The sequence below is a fragment of the Myotis yumanensis genome, unplaced genomic scaffold, assembly GCF_028538775.1.
Source record: "Myotis yumanensis isolate MYYU_CA2020_CCGP unplaced genomic scaffold, mMyoYum1.0.hap1 SCAF_8, whole genome shotgun sequence".
In the NCBI taxonomy this organism is placed as follows: Eukaryota; Metazoa; Chordata; class Mammalia; order Chiroptera; family Vespertilionidae; genus Myotis; species Myotis yumanensis.
Window position 1 is genome coordinate 36,431,860 of NW_027223759.1, and position 18,975 is coordinate 36,450,834.

Genomic DNA, 18,975 nt, shown 5'->3' on the forward strand with positions numbered 1-18,975 from the left:
CATAGATCTCAGTGAGGATTTGTGGACTCATGGCAAGCTCATCTCCCCCACACTAGGCAGACGGACCTCAGCTGACAAGGCTCTGCTAGCTGCGACACGCTTCCTGTGGTCCCAAAGCAAAGAGGACGAGGAAGCTTGGTTTAGGAAAACACACAATAACCCATTCTTCAGCAGGAGTGGTTAGCCTAGTTTGTTGTCCCTCGGGTGAGCCGAGAGTACTGGCCGAAGGCAGTTGCTGGTGCCTCAGCCAGTTCCCTCACCATGCCCGAGATGTCCTAGCCGGACAATGCAGGGGGTGACTAGCCTACTTGGCTCCCTGCTTCCTGCCACCTGTCCTTTGTTTAGGTGCAAGGGGACCAATGCCAGAAAAGAAAGCAGGAAACATTGTGCTGGTCCCCAGGTGAGGTGGCCCAGGAACCCGAGTCATGGCCTCTGTTAGCATCTGCTGTAACAAATCTTGCCCAGTGGCTTCAAACAACAGACATTCAGGTCCTGAGGGCAGTGGTCAAACAAGATGTCAGCAGGGCACGCTCCTCCTGTGGCACCTGGGACGTTTCCTCGCCTTGTCCAGCTTCTGGAAGCTGCCCTCCTGCCCTCCACCCTCAGTGAAGATGCCTTTGCACCCTCCCTCTGGCTCGGCCTCTCCTGCTTCTCTCTGTTGGAGGCCCTTCCTGGACCGTCTAGGATGGCCACCTGTCTCAAGGTCCCTCTGCCTTTAGAGACCTTGAGACAGAGGTGCTCTTCACAGGTTGTAGGGTTGAGAATGCAGGTGTCTTTGGAGGCCTTTTTTCTGTCAATGCCTCAAAGGCTTTAGGGTGCTGGGAGGCAAACAGCCCCTCAGCTAAACCTGCTGCCACAACCCTGGCCAGGCTGTTTGACGAGTGCTGTATTTATTGAAGAAAGTTTAAGTGGCCTTGTTGATTTGAAAGTCAGCCCATTTCTACCTTCGCCCAGCTCCACTGCCTACCACCTGTGGGACTCTGTTCAGCTCCGGCCTCTGAGCCTGCTCATCTCTGACCCCACAGCTCCGAGAGGATGGTCTCTACTGAAACCTCCACCTCATCCCGACATCCTGACCCTCGGCAGAGAAAGTTCCTAGTTTAGTTTCCAGCCCTTCCCAGCTCCAGCTGAGGGGTCTACACTCAGCCCTCATCCCAGCCTGTGCTGGGTGCTTAGGGCACAGCCTGGACCCACCCACCTCCCTCTGGTCATCTCACCCATGCCCACTGCCAACACCAACCCTCCCTGACAGCCACGACCTCTCCGTGAGTGCCAGCCTGATCCTGAGGTGTCCACAAAGGCAGGGGAGCTACTGGTTCGGGTCTCAAGAAATCAACCCAGTTTCCTTTCATTTTAGATGGGACCTGGTTATGTAAGAAGTCAACCAGGCAGGTGAGTGATAGGCGTGTCCCAGTAGGGGACCCAGGGACTATCTTAATGAAAACGATTGACTCTGTGCGACTCCTGGAATTCTGACCTCACAGGTGTATAGCGTGGTCTGGTGGATGTGCTGACGCCCACGGACGACCTCCCATTAGCAGGGCTACAGTGAGCAACTCGAACCCCGAGTAGATAGAAGAACCACGCTCCCAGGACCAAGTGTGCCGACACCAGCTGTCCTCATCTGTCATGCCTTGTGTCCTCAAGGTGATATGGAGGGACCAGGACAGAGGGCCAGGCAGCCTGGGTAGCTTGGGGGAGCTGGGGTCTGGCTGCCACTGCTATGCAGTACCTCCCAGCCAAATGTAGGTTCTGCCTCAGTCTGGTCCGAACTGTCAGTTGACCACTTACAACTCGGGGGGTTAAGCAAATACCTGTGTATTTGTTTTTTTCTGCCTAGAATCCAGTGTCCTGGCTTCAGAAGGGCACTGAGCCCCACAGTGCTGTCTGAACAGAGGGCGTCCCTGTGCAGCACCTGGTGGATCCTCCTAGGAAGGGTGGACTAGGCAGGGTCCACGCTTATCTGGGTTCCACAGAGAAGGCTGCCCTTCATGCCCACATGGACGTGGGCAGGATGTAACCAGGCTGCCTGGTCCCTCCATATCACCTTGAGGACACAAGACACGACAGATGAGGATGGCTGGTGTCTGCACACTCGGTCCTGGGGGTATGGTTCTGGTATCTGCTCACACGGGGTTCGAGTTGCTCACTGTAGCCCTGCTGATGGGAGCAGGTCACCTTTGGGCATCAGGACATCTACCAGACCATGCTGTATACGTTAGAGCAGTTCAAAATAGAACGGAATGAAATCATATTCCTGGCATTTAGGACCACAGCAGGAACAACAAAGGTACCAGCTGGCCCTAGCTGGTTTTGCTCAGTGGATAGAGAATAGGCCTATGGACTGAAAGGTCTCGGGTTCAAGTCCAGTCAAGGGCACACGCCCAGTTGTAGGTCCAATCCCTAGTAGGGGGCATGTAGGAGGCAGCCAGTCAATGATTCCCTCTCCCTTTTTCTCTGAATCAATAAAAATATATGTAAAAGGTACCAACTATGTTCAGATGAAATGGGACATCATACCTCAAGACACAGCCAGCCAGATCCAGTGAGGCCAGACCAATGGGGGTGGTTCAGAGAAGCCCTACTGGGCCAGCGTAGGGCTCTCCCACCCAGAAGGACTCTTAAGGAGAGGAGGCCTTCGACAACGTACTTTCAAAGTAACTTTTATTCAAGCCTGTAAGAAATTCAGATTTTAAACTGATTGCCACATCAATGATCTTGAACCTGCTTGGATATGGTTATTAAATTTCAATAAAAAGCGCAATGACTTATCAACATCCTCAGGGTGAGAGGGCAGAGGAAGGCTGAGTGACAGACCACGAAGTCCCTGTGCCCAGGCCTCTCGAGAGGCTCATCGTAGCTCTGCTTGTTGACTTGTGCACAGCCCCCATGTTGTGCAATGTGAACACTCTGCACATCAAGCCTTTCATAAGGCTCCTGCCTCGCAGGACCCAGGGAAGGGGACAGTCCCTCCACATTTATGTCCACAGCTTCCCCAGCGGCCTGTGCGCTGCGGCCTGGATGATATCCTCAGAGAGCGTGCGGATCTCCTTGTGGACGTCTTCAATGCTTTTGGAAGCATCAACCACCTATTCCCATGGTATGTCAGGAGAAAAAGGATGGTTAATGCTCTTCACCTTTGTTGGTGAACATATGGATTTCAGATAGGGCTGGGTCTGGGAAGAGCACAGTACAGGCCCCTTGGAGTCCTTCACACCTTTCTGACCCTCAGCCCCAGCTGGGCCGGGAGGGCTTTGCTTGTATCCTTGGGACAAAGCTAACCCACATACCTGCTGCATCCCAGATGCAGAACACCCTATCCTGATCGTCTTCCTCCTCCCCGTGACTCCCCCAGGTAAACACACATCAGGTCTCCTCAGGTCTGGCTGAGGAGGCAGAGAGAGGGCAATGCCTGTGCTAGACTATATTCCCACACTTCCTCGGCCACAAAATTCACTCATTAAATGCTGTGTTCTAATGGACATGAGGACCTCTTGTACCAAGGGAGCCAGCCCACGAGAAACATCTCCACCAGGGTGTGGGAGACTGGGGATTCAAGTCCTTCTCCTACCATCGATCTAGGTCTAGGCTAGTGATGGCGAACTCATTTTTTTGGTTGATTTTTCTTTGTTAAATGGCATTTAAATATATAAAATAAATATCAAAAATATAAGTCTTTGTTTTACTATGGTTGCAAATATCAAAAAATTTCTATATGTGATACAGCACCAGAGTTAAGTTAGGGTTTTTCAAAATGCTGACACGCTGAGCTCAAAAGGTTCGCCATCACTGGTCTAGGCCAAGAACAGCCAATTCTGGAAAAGCTCCTGGGGGGTGTAGACGAACTCAGAAAAATGCAATAATGAGGTCTGACTAGGCAGAAATGAGAATGACTCCTGAGACCCCACACAAGTACACCCCGAAGGTCACCTCACCAGCCACTGCTCCAGCAGCACAGCTCTTACACAGACCTTCCCAGACAGCAACACTGGATGGTGTGAGGGCTGTTAGCCACCAATTAATTTTCAAATGGTCCTCTGGAAGTTTTTGTACTATACTTGCAAATTTTCTGGAAGTATCTTATAGCTTAAAAACTTTGAAAAAGAATGCTAAAAAAAAGACAAAAAACTTTCTGATAAACAAAAGCTGAGAATCCTATGCTAGGAGACCTGCCCTACAAGAAAAGGAAGTTCTTAAGGCTGAGGGAAACAAAACATGATTGGAAATGCGGAAGGAGAGATGGGCACCAGTGTGGGCCAGTAGGAAATAAAGTTTTCTGTTTGTTTTCTGATTCATATTCCTAGCACACTACATTCTTGGCTTGATCCTTGCAGATGTTGAAATGTGTTATAAATGAGAATCATTTAAATCATGTGGAACTGACTCCAGGGTTCAGTGTGAGATGCTCCATCAGTACAAGTGAAAGCCATGTGAAGCTCTATGTTGCTACTCCCTCATAGGGAGGAAGGGCTCATGGTCACCCCAGACAGGCCATGCGGCTCCGCATTGACCTGAGCACACATGAAAGAGAAGAGAAACGAGCCCACCCCAGCAGCAGGCTCAGCTCCTAGGACGGAGGTGGGGAAGCACACGCCAGATGACAGGGTCAACAGCTAACCTTTCAGAGTCACATGGATGCAGCGTGTGACCGGCAGTGGACCTGGTCAACAGAGGATAAAAGTGGCTCTCAAGCCTGGGGTGGCACCTGCAGCACCGCCTGACCTCTAGAGCCCAGGCACTCAGATGTGCCTGAGAGAAGGCAGTGGTGGGATCTGCTTTGGCCCTGCTGGCAGGACAGTAGCTCATCTGCAGGGAGGGAGGAGTAAGGCTGATGCCTGGGACTGAGGCCAGGACACCGGATGATGGGTGCCGAGGTGAAGGAGAGCCCCACTCAGCACAGGGAGATGGCTGAGTGGGCCATGGGGGTGGTGTCGGGGCTCAAGCACCCCAGGCCAGGCCAGCAGAGTCAGGAGCCGTCTCCTGCCCAGGAGCTAGTGAGGAGACAGGCATGCCCCCGACAAGTGGTGCAGGAACACCCAGGAGCTGGCACTGTGCAGGACAAGGGGCGTGAGGGAGGCAGTCTCTGACCCAGCAGCTGAAAGGGGGTGGACTGAGGGCTGGCCCCCAAAATGGACAATTTCAGACTTCTGATGCAAGGACCTAAGCACAGACTGCAAGATAAAGTATTACTCTTCCAATAAGCATGGAAGGTGATGTGAGGAGTAACTAAGGGATTTTATGTTCTGGATGACAAGGTCACATGGCTAATGCTCAGCAGAGGACAGGAACCTGCTGAGCAGTCAGCTCTGGAAAGGACCCACCAGGGAGGATTGCTGCTGTGGGGCTGGTGCCTGTCAAACTGTCCTCCAACCCACCTACAAGACACCCAATTTCCACACTTTGAGAAGCTGGCACCGGGACCTTGAGGGTGCCCACACTCCTGGGTGCAGCTCTGGCACTAGGGTGACTCTCACCTTCCAGTTTAGGGTCCTGTCCTCCATGAGCTGGTAGTAGCATTGCAGTACCCGCTCCTGGAAGGCCCCATCCTCATAGCGTTCTTGGCCGAATCCGCCCCGCTCCACAGCCTCTGCCAACCTCAGCTGAAGAAACACGACCAGGTCTGGTTTGGGAAGGCCCGCATCTGGCTGCTTGCACCAATGCAAAGAGAAGTTCTGCAGCAAAGAAACTGATGATCAGAGAAAGAAGCTGAATGGGGCCTAATGTGTTGTCTTAAAATCCATAAAAAAAGAGGGGAAATGAGCTACCATTTCTTGAGACAGCAAGAAGTGAGGATCCCAGTAGTGACTTGATTTTTTAGATCATGAATGTTTTACTATTTCCCTTGGCACCTCCTTCTGGTTTAATTTTGTGAGCACATTCAAAAGTGGATAGAGCTGTGGCCAGTGTGGCCCACTTGGTTGGGCGTGGTCCCTTGCACAGAAATATTGCTGGTTCAATTCCCAATCAGGGCACATGCCTAGGTTGTTGGCTCAATACCAGGTAGGGGGTTTAGGAGGCAGCCAATCAATGTTCTACTCTCACATCAATGTTTCTCTTTCTCTCCCCTCTCCCTCCCTCTCTAAAAACCAATAAAATATCCTCTGGTGAAGATTTTTTAAAAAAGTTATTTGGGGGATGCATACTGAAACATTTGTGAAGCAAATGATGTGTCTGGTGGTCACAGTACTAGGTGATTTATCATTTTCTCTGCTGGTACATATTTGAAACTTTCTAAATAAAAAGCAGAAATAAGGGGCAGTACAGTCACTGCCATTCTACTTGGGACAGGAAGTCAGGAAAATATAAACAAAGCACCAGATGCTCTCACCATCTGGTCTGGACACAAGGCTGGGATGGAAAGCCCTGCTGACAGACCACCTCTGGAAATGTGTGATGTGAAAACAAGCTGCATCTACACCAGTGTTTGCCTTCCCCTTAGATAAGACCAGATTCCAGCAGATGGACATAAGGACCACACAACTTGCTGTGTGATGTCATGGCCCTGCTCTAGACAGTCACACTAGCGGGCCTCCCACCGGGCTGGGCAGCACTCACCTCCTTGGCATTGGTAAAGGCAACACCAGAAAACGCGTATCTGTCCACGATGAGGGTGATGCCCTGGCTCAACCTTTCCTTAATCAATGGCCTAAAAAAAACAGAAAATGCTTCTGAGCCATGGACCCAACTCCACATCCCCAGAACCGTCATGTTACAATCATCCTGATGACAATTCAGTAATTCAGTAACCTCACGGATTACGGGCCAGTGACTTGTAACCTTATTCTTAAAGATTAAAAAAAAGAGAGAGAGAGAGCTCTGGATCTCCTCCTAGAAGATGCCACACAGGCACTCCCAGCAAAGCCCAATGTGAAATACAAGTCCCCTAATGAACCACAGACATCACTGACAAAGATGGCAGGGAAGCCTATGGTAGGAGAGTGGAGCAGTGGACTCGGCCAGAAGATGATGCTGAGAACATTCTCACAGGTGACAGTAGCTTAGGAAGATGTGCAAAGACAAAGGTCTGACATCAGCAAGAAGCATCGCTTGCACTTTGGGGAACAAAAGGATTTTTGCCACCTGTGACCTGGAGAAGCCCACAGAAGAGTAGGGATGGGAGATCACACTTGCGACTGCGAGATGCAGTTCTCATCACAGCTTCATTTGTGATTCCAAGCCATTAAAAAAAACTACCTAACCTGCAAACAGGAAGTATGGCACATGCACAACTGAGAAGGTCCAACTGTATAAAGAATGAGAAAGCCCTAACCCAGGGGTCCTCAAACTTTTTAAACAGGGGGCCAGTTCACTGTCCCTCAGACTGTTGGAGGGCCGGACTATAGTTTTAAAAAAAAACTATGAACAAATTCCTATGCACACTGCACATACCTTATTTTGAAGTAAAAAAACAAAACGGGAACAAACACAGTATTTGTATTTGCATGTGGCCCGCGGGCCGTAGTTTGAGGACCCCTGCCCTAACCGGTTTGGCTCAGTGGATGGAGCGTCGGCCTGTGGACTGAAGGGTCCCAGGTTTGATTCTGGTCAAGGGCCCATTCCGGGTTGCGGGCTTGATCCCCCAGTAGGGGGCATGCAGGAGGCAGCCTATCAATGATTCTCTCATCGTTGATGTTTCTCTCTCATTCTCCCTCTCCTTTCCTCTCTGAAATTAAAAATATTTTTTTAAAAAAACAAGAAAGACGTCCATAAGGAGATATAAACGAGTCTCCTAATGTGTCACTAATAAAGCAAAGTACAAACAAGTACATATGGCTATCTTTTCAATAAGGTATATCACACACACAAAAATGGTTATCAAAACAACACATACCTATTTGCTTATTTTATAAATAAATACATAAGGAGGGGACACTATTCCCCACAGTGGAGGACAGGTGTTGAACAGATGAGAAATGGACAGGGCAGTGACATATTTTGTATGATTTTAACTTTTAGAACCATATAATGTTTTATGAATTAAAAAATGAAAATTAAATCAATAAAGATTAAAAAAAACCCTAAAATTGTAGTTGAATGAACCTAACCATATCCCATATGAACACACAGGGAAGGGAAAACCTGCCCCAGAGACTTGAGCACAGCACCCTGTGCCCATGTGCTAAGGACAGAGCTGCCCACCACCTTGACCACTACGCAGGCTCTTACAGAGGTGTGGACCGCGGGCGGGCAGGTCCCCTAATGAACCACTCAGTGATGTCTGTGGTTCAATAGGGAACTTGTTTCACTGTGAACTTAAGTGAATCGAAGATATAAACAAGAACACTGTGGGGGAGCCTGTGATGCTGGACGGCAACAGGTGTCAGCATGAACGGAGTTTCAGTGCAGACATGTAGTCATCCCCTGCATCTGCAGGAGATTAATGTTTCTCTCTCATCGATGTTTCTAACTCTCCCTCTCCCTTTCTCTCTGTAAAAAAAAAATCAATAAAATATATTTAGCCGAAACCGGTTTGGCTCAGTGGATAGAGCGTCGGCCTGCGGACTGAGGGGTCCCAGGTTCGATTCCGGTCAAGGGCATGTGCCTGGGTTGCGGGCACATCCCCAGTGGGAGATGTGTAGGAGGTGGCTGATCGATGTTTCTCTCTCATCGATGTTTCTAACTCTCTATCTCTCTCCCTTCCTCTCTGTAAAAAAAATCAATAAAATATATTTAAATAAATAAATAAAATATATTTAAAAAACAAAACAAAAATAAGGCCTGGGAACACAACCAATGGACCAGCTTGAAAAGCCTCCCACCAGCCAAATTTGGAACAACCTGAACATCAAAAAACAGGAGTAGCTTGTGACCAACTGACTAAAGAATCTGAGTCCACACTGATGACGAATGGATGGGGGAGGCAGGAAAGCCCTTCCTTACATAGAATGCCAACAAAAATAGAAAAAATGGAATTATAAAGTCGCCCTTTGAAATCACAATGACTGCCTTAGGCAGAATTATTCATGAATGCTACAGCAGAGGGTCAGAGTTTGCTAAGGAAGGGGATGTTTACATAATTTTGTCGTATTTCCCCTTTTAAGTATTTTTTAACATATTTTTATTGATTTCAGAGAGGGAGGGGGAAAGAAACATCAATGATAATAACTGATCAGCTGCCTCTTGCAAAGCCCTTATGGGGATCAAGCTTGCAACCCCAGCATGTGCCCTGACCAGAATCAAACCGAAACGATGCTCAACCGCTGAGTCACATGGGTGGGCTCCCCTTTTAACTATTTCCAACAGGAAAGACAGTCACTTAGTGGAAGGGCCTCGCCAGCAGCCTCCTAAGAGACCCAGGGAACCTACAAATGATGGCTAAATGCCTCACCTCCCTCTTGCCCAATGCCCTAAGGACCCAAAACCAAAATTGCATACCTAAGTCTACCTGTGAGGAAACATCGGACAAATGCAGCACTTTATAAATGGTTTGTAACTTTTTAGAGAGTGAGCAAATGAAAATGTGGCAAATGTTAATCCTAGGTGAAGGTTGGTGAAAGACTTATGGGAATTCTTGGTACCAGTCTTACCTTTTCAGCTGACTGAAATTATTTCATAATAAGTTTAAAAACAGGCAGAGTAGCAAATTGCTATGGGAAGTAAGAGAAATCACTTATTTCTGGGTATACGTTCCTGCATGAAAATATTTAAGGCCATAGAGGGCAGGCAGGTTTTGGTAAAAGGAGATAGGGAGGGATCTGAAGGGTGTTACCCCCATTGTTTTGAAGTATTTTCAGGGACCACCATCAACCCAGTTCAGATGAAGCAAAACTAAGGGTGAAAGATTAAATGGCTGGAGGAAATAATCAGTTTCCGCACAAAGTGCTTCAAGTACAAGGGAGAAATCAAAACAGCCAAGGCTTACCAAGCACTTGCTCCCACCCTGCCTGACCGAATTCAGGTGACTGTCACACCAGACCCACAAGGGGCACTGTTGTGCCAATGATGAAGCTGTGGTTGAGGGCTGAGCAAGACACCAAGGTCACAGAGATGTGGACAATGGTACCACTTGTGAACTCAGCACCTGATCTATCACCCAAGGACTTTCAGGTCTTAGGAACACTAATCTGACAGTACTGGCTGGAATGATCTGCAAAGGGGACTATGTGTTGTGTCAGAACAGAGGGACAACTGACAGGAGGTCTTTTCCAAACCAGGGACAAGACCACTATTTAGGAAATAGTTAGCATTATTTCTCATTTTGATTTGGGCCTACATTACTTTTCTACAAAGCCACAAAGACAAAACAAAACCAGAACAATTACATCCATAAATTGCAGATGTGAGATTATAAAAATGGTCTTGGTGTCTTAAGAGTGGTATTACAGTGGGGAAGGCCTTTCCAAGCAAGACAGCAAGCTAAGCAGAGAGTAGAGCATTGTCCCTGCTTGTAAGAGGGACAATGCAAAACCCCTGAATGTCCATCAACATCTGCTGTGAACGCCCTTCTGGAAAGCAGGCTACAGCACTAGGAAAGAGTGAGAAGAGTGGCCTCCTTCAGATATCAAAGGTCTGTAAGGCAGTTAGAAAGCAGCTGCAAAATTATTTGGATGGTAGGTTCCCATTTATTTATAACGAAACAACTCCAATGCTTTGTTACCTACATACGTGTAAATGGAAACAAGAGCCTCTGAAAGCACACACCATATCGCTCAGTAAACAGTTAAATGTTGAGAGGACTCTACTAAGATGTAAAACAAAAAAGGGTTGGGAGAGGATGAGATACCAACCTAAACTGTGAACTTCAGTTAAACAAATATATAATCTAGAAAACTGTGGAGGGCCCTAACCAGTTTGGCTCAGGGGATAGAGCGTCAGCCTGCAGACTGAAGGGTCCCAGATTCGATTCTGGTCAAGGGCATGTACCTTGGTTTTGGGCACATCCCCAGTAGGGGGTGTGCAGGAGGCAGCTGATCGATGTTTCTCTCTCATCGATGTTTCTAACTCTCTATTCCTCTCCCTTCCTCTCTGTAAAAAATCAGTAAAAATAGATTAAAAAAAAAAGAAAGAAAGAAAACTGTGGGGGAGCAGGAGGAAGGGACAGGGGTATGGGACAATTTAGTACTTTCTGATAACCCTTTCTGTAAACCTAAAGCTACCTAAATGAAATTAATTAATTACAAAGAGGTGGTGGGCAGGAGGCAGAAAAAGCATTAATCAGTGCTCTCTGGGAGAACACAGCGATTAGATCTGGTCACAGGGCTGGTGAATAAAAGAACCTTGTAAAGGCACAGCCTCTGGCATCACTATCCACTCCCCTCCTGAATCTCAAGAGGGAGAAAAGCATTGGGGGAGAGATGGAGGGCAATGGTATTACACTTGTTCCCAGCGGTTTGCAGAGAAAAGTAGGTGCACTGAGTGATCCTCCACCTCACTCTTCTTTTCCAAATAAGAACTCAGAAGTTTGCCAATTTCAGTTGATCTTTCTAAAAAAAGAGAGAAACACACAAAAATGAGGCTTTCCATCTACATTAGAATAGTTTGAACTAAACTTCTGGTCCTGACTCAAGTCTAACTTGAGTTTTATTTTACTACATCACTACACAGATTCAGACCTTCCCCTGAAGCTACAGGCGCTTCCCTGAGAAAATGCAGCAGTATGCAGGCACACTGGGGAGCAGTTACCTCAAAGGAAGCATTTCTAACATTTGTAGAATGGCTGGCTTAAAGATTAGGACAATATTCAAAATAGCATTTCCCCCATTTCCTTCTCCTTGTTTTGTAAGCCTTACGCTGTCTCCTGGTTATCTGAATATTGATATTTTTATAAGCACTTTCAAGATCAACATTTTACTTTAAAAATTAAAAAATATGCCACAAAACCCGAGAGGGCAAACAGCAAAACAAAAAACAAAACAGAAACCTGGCCCTAGCTGGTTTGCTCAGTGGATAGCGCGTCAGCCTGCGGACTAAAGGTTTCCTGTTGGATTCCAGGCAAAGGCACATGCCTGGCTTGCGGCTCAATCCCCAGTAGGGGGCCTGCAGGAGGCAGCCAATCAATGACTCTCTCATCATTGATGTTTCTCTTTCCCTCTCCCTTCTTCTCTGAAATCAATAAAGATAAGTTTAAAATAATAATAATAATAGTATATTTTAAAAAAACAAACAGAAATCTGAGACATGGATTACAAAACAGCACCAGGAAGGGGGGAGGGACTAAGAGATGGAGGGGGGGGGGGGAATGGAAAATATCTGTAATACTATCAACAGTAAAAAATAAAACAAGCAAAAACGAAACAGCACTAGCAAACTTTTGGGAATGACAGATAGTCTTGACTGTGAAGAGTTTCACGGGTGTATAATTATGTCGAAGCTCGTCACACACTCCCACATATGCACGTTACTGTACATCAATTACAGATCAATACAGCCGTGCAAAAGTAAAAGCACGGATGCATCCAATACCGACGGACAGGACACAGCGACCACAGGACTAACAAGTGAGAAAGCCAATGATGGCCACAGACGGCAACCACAGAGCTCCAGGTAAACCATCTTTGCACAGGTCAATTAGGGTAAGGTCGGCATGAGGCTCGGTTTCTTCATTCTCAGACACCTTTGGATGAGACCACACCAAACCCGCCCTCAACCACAAACGCGGCAGATTCGGGGGAGAACCGAGCACGGCGGGCACATTCGGTCCCCGGATCTGGGTTCCCCCTGCTCCTCGCGGTGCTCCGGCCCCCGGGCTCCCGCCGCCCGACCTTTCCAGCCCGCAGCTCCCCACCGCCTGCCAGGCCCGCCCGAGGGCTCCACCCACCCGGGAAGCGTAGCAGCTCGGCGGGATGGCCGGCGGCGCAGAGCGCGGCCACCAGCTTGCGGCTCTGCGTGCTCTTCCCGGCGCGGTCCACGCCTTCCAGCACGATGAGCGCCCCGCGCCGGCCCGCCATCGCCACGTCTCCGCCGCCCGCCAGGGCTCTAAAATGCCGCGCGTCGTTTGGAGCTTCCATTGGCTGACGTCAGCGGCGCGCGCTAGGATTGGCTGCTATTTTCCATCGTTGGTCGGATTGGCTAGAACTGACAAGGGGAGCGGAGCGAGAACTGCTGTTCGCACCGCCTCTTCCGGCGGAGTCCCCGCTCTCTAAGCCGGAAGCCGAGTGCGGGACTTAGTTCTCGGTCGCGCCTGGAGCTAGGCTGCGGCGCGTGGGCTGGAGGCCCAGCCCGGGAGGGCTCGTGGCGCGTCCGCGACGAGTTGCGGCGGAAGGACGGCACGGGCCGCAGGCAGGTCTCGCGAGCAGGCCGGGCATTGTAACGCTCGCCGGCCCACGCCCGCTCCGTCGGTGTCCAGCAGCGCGGGGAGGGGCTGTGTGCGCAGGGCCCACGCGACAGCCTAGTAAACACGGGCCTGCCAAGCTCCGAGACTTCCATTTGCAAAGACTGCGTGTGCACACTCACAGGCGGAAAGGAAAGCGGGGCGGTCGTTTCGCCTGTGACATGTGGCCACCGACCAGGAGAGGTCCCTGTCGTGGGGAGGCGACACGTCTGGTCTGAGAGCAGCCCCGGCAGCTGGAGAGCGTCCAGTGATGTTTGCTGCTCTTGTCTCAGGGACATCGGGCTGCGGCGGCATCTGCCAAGTGACACTGCGCACTTGGGGGTGCCGCCTTCCTCTCCTCACACGCGCACTTTTCCCACATGAGGGGTCCGCCCTCTGACCTGTCTAAACCCTATCACCCCGAAGGCCCGTCCTCGAATCCATCTCGTTGTGGGGACACAAACATTCAGACCGGAGCAAGCCAGGAATTTCTGTTTTCCAGAATTTCTGTGTCGTGCTGGCTTAGGATGCCCTTAGGCACTGGTACAAACTTTGGAGGCCACTGTTTTGGGGAGGTGGATGCAGCAGAAATGCAGATGTGGAATTCCGGGCTGTTCTCTAGCGAGCTGTTGCGAACCACCTGCCTCGCTGCTGCAGACCAAGAGGTCGGTGAGTCACCGCCCTTAGGGTTGAGCAGTGCCTGGGCTGAGGCCCTTGGGGCCATTTCCGACCTTTCCTCTCCCTCCCTCCCCCCTTCTCTCGGTGGTTGCGGAAGCCCAATGATAATATTACCCAAGATACCTACAGTGAGTTTTGGAAGGGTGATAGATTATATTGTTTCCAATTATTTGCTTCCTTGATGTTGAGCTTGGCCACGTGACTTCCAAACACTGCTGTAAAGTAATCACAGCTGACAGCACACAGTCCGGCAGAAGCTTTGAAAGCAGTTTGGCTCACCCATCCCCCCCTTGACCCCCAGGTGAGAGCAGCTTGCGTGCAACTAGGGCTGCCTTTTCACTCTGATTCCTGGAATAAGACATGGCCACAGCCAAGCTACAGCCACTGCAGCTGATAGGTAGCTCCAGTAAGAAAAACTGAGGTAACTCAAGTCACTGAGACTTTGGGGTTCTTTATTACTGTAGCAGGACCCAATGAAAGCTCATGACAGAATGACTGTTGCTTAATACCGCCTTACTTAGGTAAGCAATATCCTGCTGTCTCATTGATGTCTTCTAAAATGTCCATTTCCTGCCCTAGCAGGTTTGGCTCAGTGGATAGAGCCTCAGCCTGGGGACCAAAGGGTCCCAGATTAGATTCGGGTCAAGGTCAAGGGCATGTACCTCGATTACAGGCTCTTCCCCTACCCAGGCCCTGGTCAGTCCTGCAGGAGGCAACCAATCAATGTGTTTCTCTCATATCGATATTTCTGTCTTTCCCTCTCTCTCCCACTCTCTCTTAAAAAAAAAAAAATCAATGGAAAAATATCCTTGGGTGAGGATTAACAAAAAATAAAAATAAATAAAATAAAATATCCCTTAAAAAAAATGTCCATCTCCTTGTCTTCAAAAGAGGAAGGGATTCGGAGTATAGTACAGAAGAGAACCCTTCTGGCATTGGATAAGTCTCAGTGCTGTAGGCAGTTAGACATGACAGAGCAAGGAAGATGGGCCAGGTATAGGTCATCAGGGTGGAAAGCCCCAGGTGCCCAGCAATGGACAATCAATTGTAGGGTGGGACCTTGCCCCCAGGGTGACTTTTCCTCCCCTAGCACATCACTGGTCAAGAGGTTTGGGCCCCCTGACCTTTCCTCTCTAGAGATAACATCTAGGCCTGTTGTATTTCAGCTCCAGGCCCAGGTAAGCAGTAAAACCAGCCAGGCATGGAATAAAGACCCCCCTGCCCTGGTGCCAACCAATCAGTGGAGACCACAACCCTGAAAGGATGCACCTGGAAAACTGCTGAATATTCTATTAAGATCTTTCCCTGGGACCTCCCCTAAAATCTCACATTACCATTCCTCACTCCCAAGCTCCAAGGGCCCTTCCTTTACCTCCATAACTTGTTTCCTAAGCCTATTTCTTCTAGGACTTACTTTTTCTACCTCTGTAATTTACCAAATAAATGTTCTCTTACAGTTTGGGTCTTGCTCTGAATTCTTTCCTTGCCAGAACCCAAGTACCAAGGTTGCTGAACCCAGGTTTGGTCTGACCCCACTGGTCAGACACCTGGTGCTATTCCCACCACCTACTTCACCAGGACAGCCTTGTACCACATCTGTAGGACCAGCTCACCAGACAGATGGGAACCTTTGTGAGTACACAGCTGTCCTGGTCACCCATGAAAATAGAGGGGACTTGGCTGATGGGGCCTTGATACTGAGTAGGGATGGGGTGCCCTTTTCATTGCAGAAATTGCTGAGCCAGCACAAGTAGTTTGTTACTAAGCTACAACAAGTGAAGGAGCACAACATGAGAAGTGGCATGTGCTCCTTCGACTTTGCTTCCACCTCTTCCAACATGTCATGCCTTTTTAAAAAAAATTTGTGTGCCCTGGCCGGTTTGGCTCAGTGGACAGAGTGTCGGCCTGTGGACTGGGGGGTCCTGGGTTCGGTTCCGGTCAAGGGCATGTACCTTGGTTGTGGGCACATCCCCAGTTGGGGGCGTGCAGGAGGCAGCTGATCGATGTTTCTCATCGATGTTTCTGACTCTATCCCTCTCCCTCTCTGTAAGAAATCAATAAAATATATTCTAAAAAATAAAAGAATTTGTGTGTCATGCCTTTTTAAAGAATATATATTTTTGTTAATTTCAGAGAGGAAGGGAAATAGAAACATCAATAATGAGAATCTTCCAGCACCCCCTCCCCCCCACTGGGGATTAAGCCTGCAACCCTGGCATGTGCCCTGACCAGGACCTCCTGGTTCATAGGTGAACACTCAACCACTGAACCACACCAGCTGGGCTGTCTGCCATGCCTCTCTTTTATCAGGATGCCTTTAACTGCACAGACCAGAATATTAGCCTGACTATGGTATTTAATTATCTCAACACAAAACCTAGATGAGGCAGCCAAGAACTTTTGCTGCTCAGTGATGTCAAATGTTGTCAAACGATGTCAGCACCTTAGCAGTTCTCTTAGCTTTTCCTTCGTGGTCACTGTGACTGCTGCACCTCCAGGCCTCAGGTCCTGACCTTGTAGCCCTGACATGGGCATACACAAGCCCTTGCACCTGGACGTGCAGTTTCCTTTGTGCCCTGCTGCCCTGACACTCAGACCTGATGTAGCACAGTCTGCCTGGAGCAGTGCAAGTAGGATCTCTTCACCCTACCTTCTGATAGGCAGGTGGGCACAAGGCTGTCCACTCTATGGAGGACATGATGGGATGCCGTGTTTGAATGTTTTTGGAGACAGGTGAAACAAAATTGGTCCCTAAGTTGCTGAAACTGGCAGGTGCCTGGGATTCATTAGGTTTTCTCTGCTTTTGTATTTGAGATTTTCCATTTAAAAAAAAAAAAAGGACTCAAACCCTTATACTGTTCTGTTTCTCAGCTCTACCTTCCATCTCATAGGAGCTATCAGACATCCACCAAAGTCTCTCTCTTAGCTAGGCTCATAACGAACACCACAAATGGGCAGCTTCATATATATCTATTTTCTCACAGTTCTGGAGGCTGCAAGTCCAAGATCAAGGCAGCAGGAAGGTTGATGTTGGTAGAGTTCTCCCTTGGGGTTGCAGATGGCTGTGTGCTCACCTGACTTTCCACTGTAAGGTGTTGGGGAGAGAGAGCTCTGGTATCTTCCTTTTAATTCTCTACAGTCCCATTAAGGGTTTGGGATTCAGCCTAAGAATTTTTTTGGGGGGGAGGGGGGATATTCAGTCCATAGCACTCACCTACTTCCAGAATAGATTGTGCTGGGCACATCACTGCCCTACCAGAATCCATTTCACAGCCTCCATTGCAGTTAGATGTGTCTAGGTCTCTAAGTTACCACCAATGAAATGTGAGAAGTGGCATGTGCTCCTTCAAATAGCAAACTAAACGCTGTCCCTATTCCCTGCCCTGCCCTGCCCTCCTTGCAACCCAGCCTTGACCATGAAGGTAATGGTGAGGCCCTTTAGGAGCAGACACCACTCAGAAGGAATCTGGGTTCCTGTGACCCATGGGCATGGCCGTCTGCCCCTGGACAATTACATAAGAAATAAAACTTTTTTTCTAAGCCACTGGATTTGGTTGGGTTTCTTGGTTAGAGTAGCTTAGCCTTCCCCTAAAACTATGGTTCTCAACTGGGCACTTTTTTTCTTCTTATTAATCCTCACCTGAAGATATATTTTCCATTGATTTTTAGAGAGCGTGTAAGGTGGGTAGAGGCTGCTGCTAAACAGCCTACAAGACACAAGACAGCCCCACAGCAGAGTATCAGGCCCCAAATGTCATAGTGTTAAGACTGAGCAACCCTGCTCCAGAGTGTAGAGCAATGAGAGGAAAGTAAGGGAGTCGGCTCTCATTTGGCAGCTTCTAACAAACTGCTACCTGGGAAAAGTTATTTTCAGTATATGATATATGAAGGGCACAATATGTGAGTTATTCTCTATAATAATAATAATAATTATTATTTTTAGATGAGAACAACAAATAGCCAACAAATATGTAAAAATATGTTTAGCCTCACTTAAAGAAATACAAATTAAAACACCGAGGTGGATTTTTTAAAAATATATTTTATTGACTTTTACAGAGAGGAAGGGAGAGGGATAGAGAGTTAGAAACATCGATGAAAGAGAAACATTGATCAGCTGCTTCCTGCACACCCCAAACTGGGGATGTGCCCACAACTAAGGTACATGCCCTTGGCCGGAATCGAACCTGGGACCTTTCAGTCCACAGGCTGATGCTCTATCCACTGAGCCAAACCGGTTAGGGCACCGAGGTGGATTTTTGATTATCTCTTTTTCTATCATGTTAGCAAAGATAAAGCCTGATGAAATCTAAGGTTAACAAAAGTGTGGAAACATCCTTAGTGGAGTGTCAGTTCATTTAAAAGTATCAGCACTTAGAAAATACAATAATCTGGCCTGGCTGGCTTGGCTCAGTGGATAGAGCGTTGGCCTGTGGATTGAAGGGTCCCAGGTTCGATTCCGGCCAAGGGCACATGCCTGGGTTGAGGGCTTGATCCCCAGTGGGGGGCATGCAGGAGGCAGCCAATCAATGATTCTCTCTCACCATTGATGTTTCTATCTCTCTCCTCCCTTCCTCTCTGAAATCAATAAAGAAATATATTAAAAAAAAAAAAAAGAAAATACAATACTCTGAGCCCTGGCCACTGTTGCTCAGTTGGTTGAACATCATTCCATGCACTGGGTTTCGGGCTTGATCCCCAGTAGGGTGTGAGCAGGAGGCAGCTGATTGATGTTTCTCTCACATTAATGTTTCTCTCTCTAAAAATCAATACAAATATAAGAAAACCTGTGCATGGCCTGGAAGTGTGGCCCAGGGGTTGAGGGTTGACCTATGAACCAGGAGGTCAAAGTTGGATTCCTGGTCAAGGTACATGCCTGGGGTGTGGGCTCAATCCCCAGTAGGGAGCATACAGGAGGCAGCCCATTAATGATTCTCTCTTATCACTGATGTTTCTAACTCTCCCTCTCCCTTCCTCTCTGAAATCAATAAAAATCTATTTAAAAAACAAACAGAAACCCTGCACATGAGTAAAGCAGCGTTATTCTT

At 48.4% G+C, this 18,975-nt stretch overlaps 1 protein-coding gene across 1 annotated transcript; it reads right to left on the reverse strand.

Moving 5' to 3' along the window:
* Positions 1-2,653: 2,653 nt before the first annotated feature.
* DTYMK (deoxythymidylate kinase) lies at positions 2,654-12,928 on the reverse strand. Its single transcript, XM_070422617.1, has 5 exons — positions 12,758-12,928; positions 11,315-11,423; positions 6,556-6,646; positions 5,475-5,672; positions 2,654-3,089 (listed from the first exon to the last, which is right to left on the reverse strand). The coding sequence occupies exons 1-5, from the start codon at positions 12,885-12,887 to the stop codon at positions 2,979-2,981; spliced, it is 639 nt and encodes a 212-aa protein (XP_070278718.1). The 5' UTR covers positions 12,888-12,928; the 3' UTR covers positions 2,654-2,978.
* Between the last annotated feature and the right edge of the window lie 6,047 nt (positions 12,929-18,975).

Excerpts from the sequence above, each read along its gene's own strand:
- DTYMK (XM_070422617.1), bottom strand. The coding sequence starts at position 12,887 with ATGGCGGGCCGGCGCGGGGCGCTCATCGTGCTGGAAGGCGTGGACCGC. Across the intron at positions 6,647-11,314 it reads GCAAACCGCTGGGAACAAGT|GCCATTGATTAAGGAAAGGT; the intron begins GTAATACCATTG and ends TGTTTTTTTTAG. Across the intron at positions 5,673-6,555 it reads CCTTTACCAATGCCAAGGAG|AACTTCTCTTTGCATTGGTG; the intron begins GTGAGTGCTGCC and ends TCTTTGCTGCAG.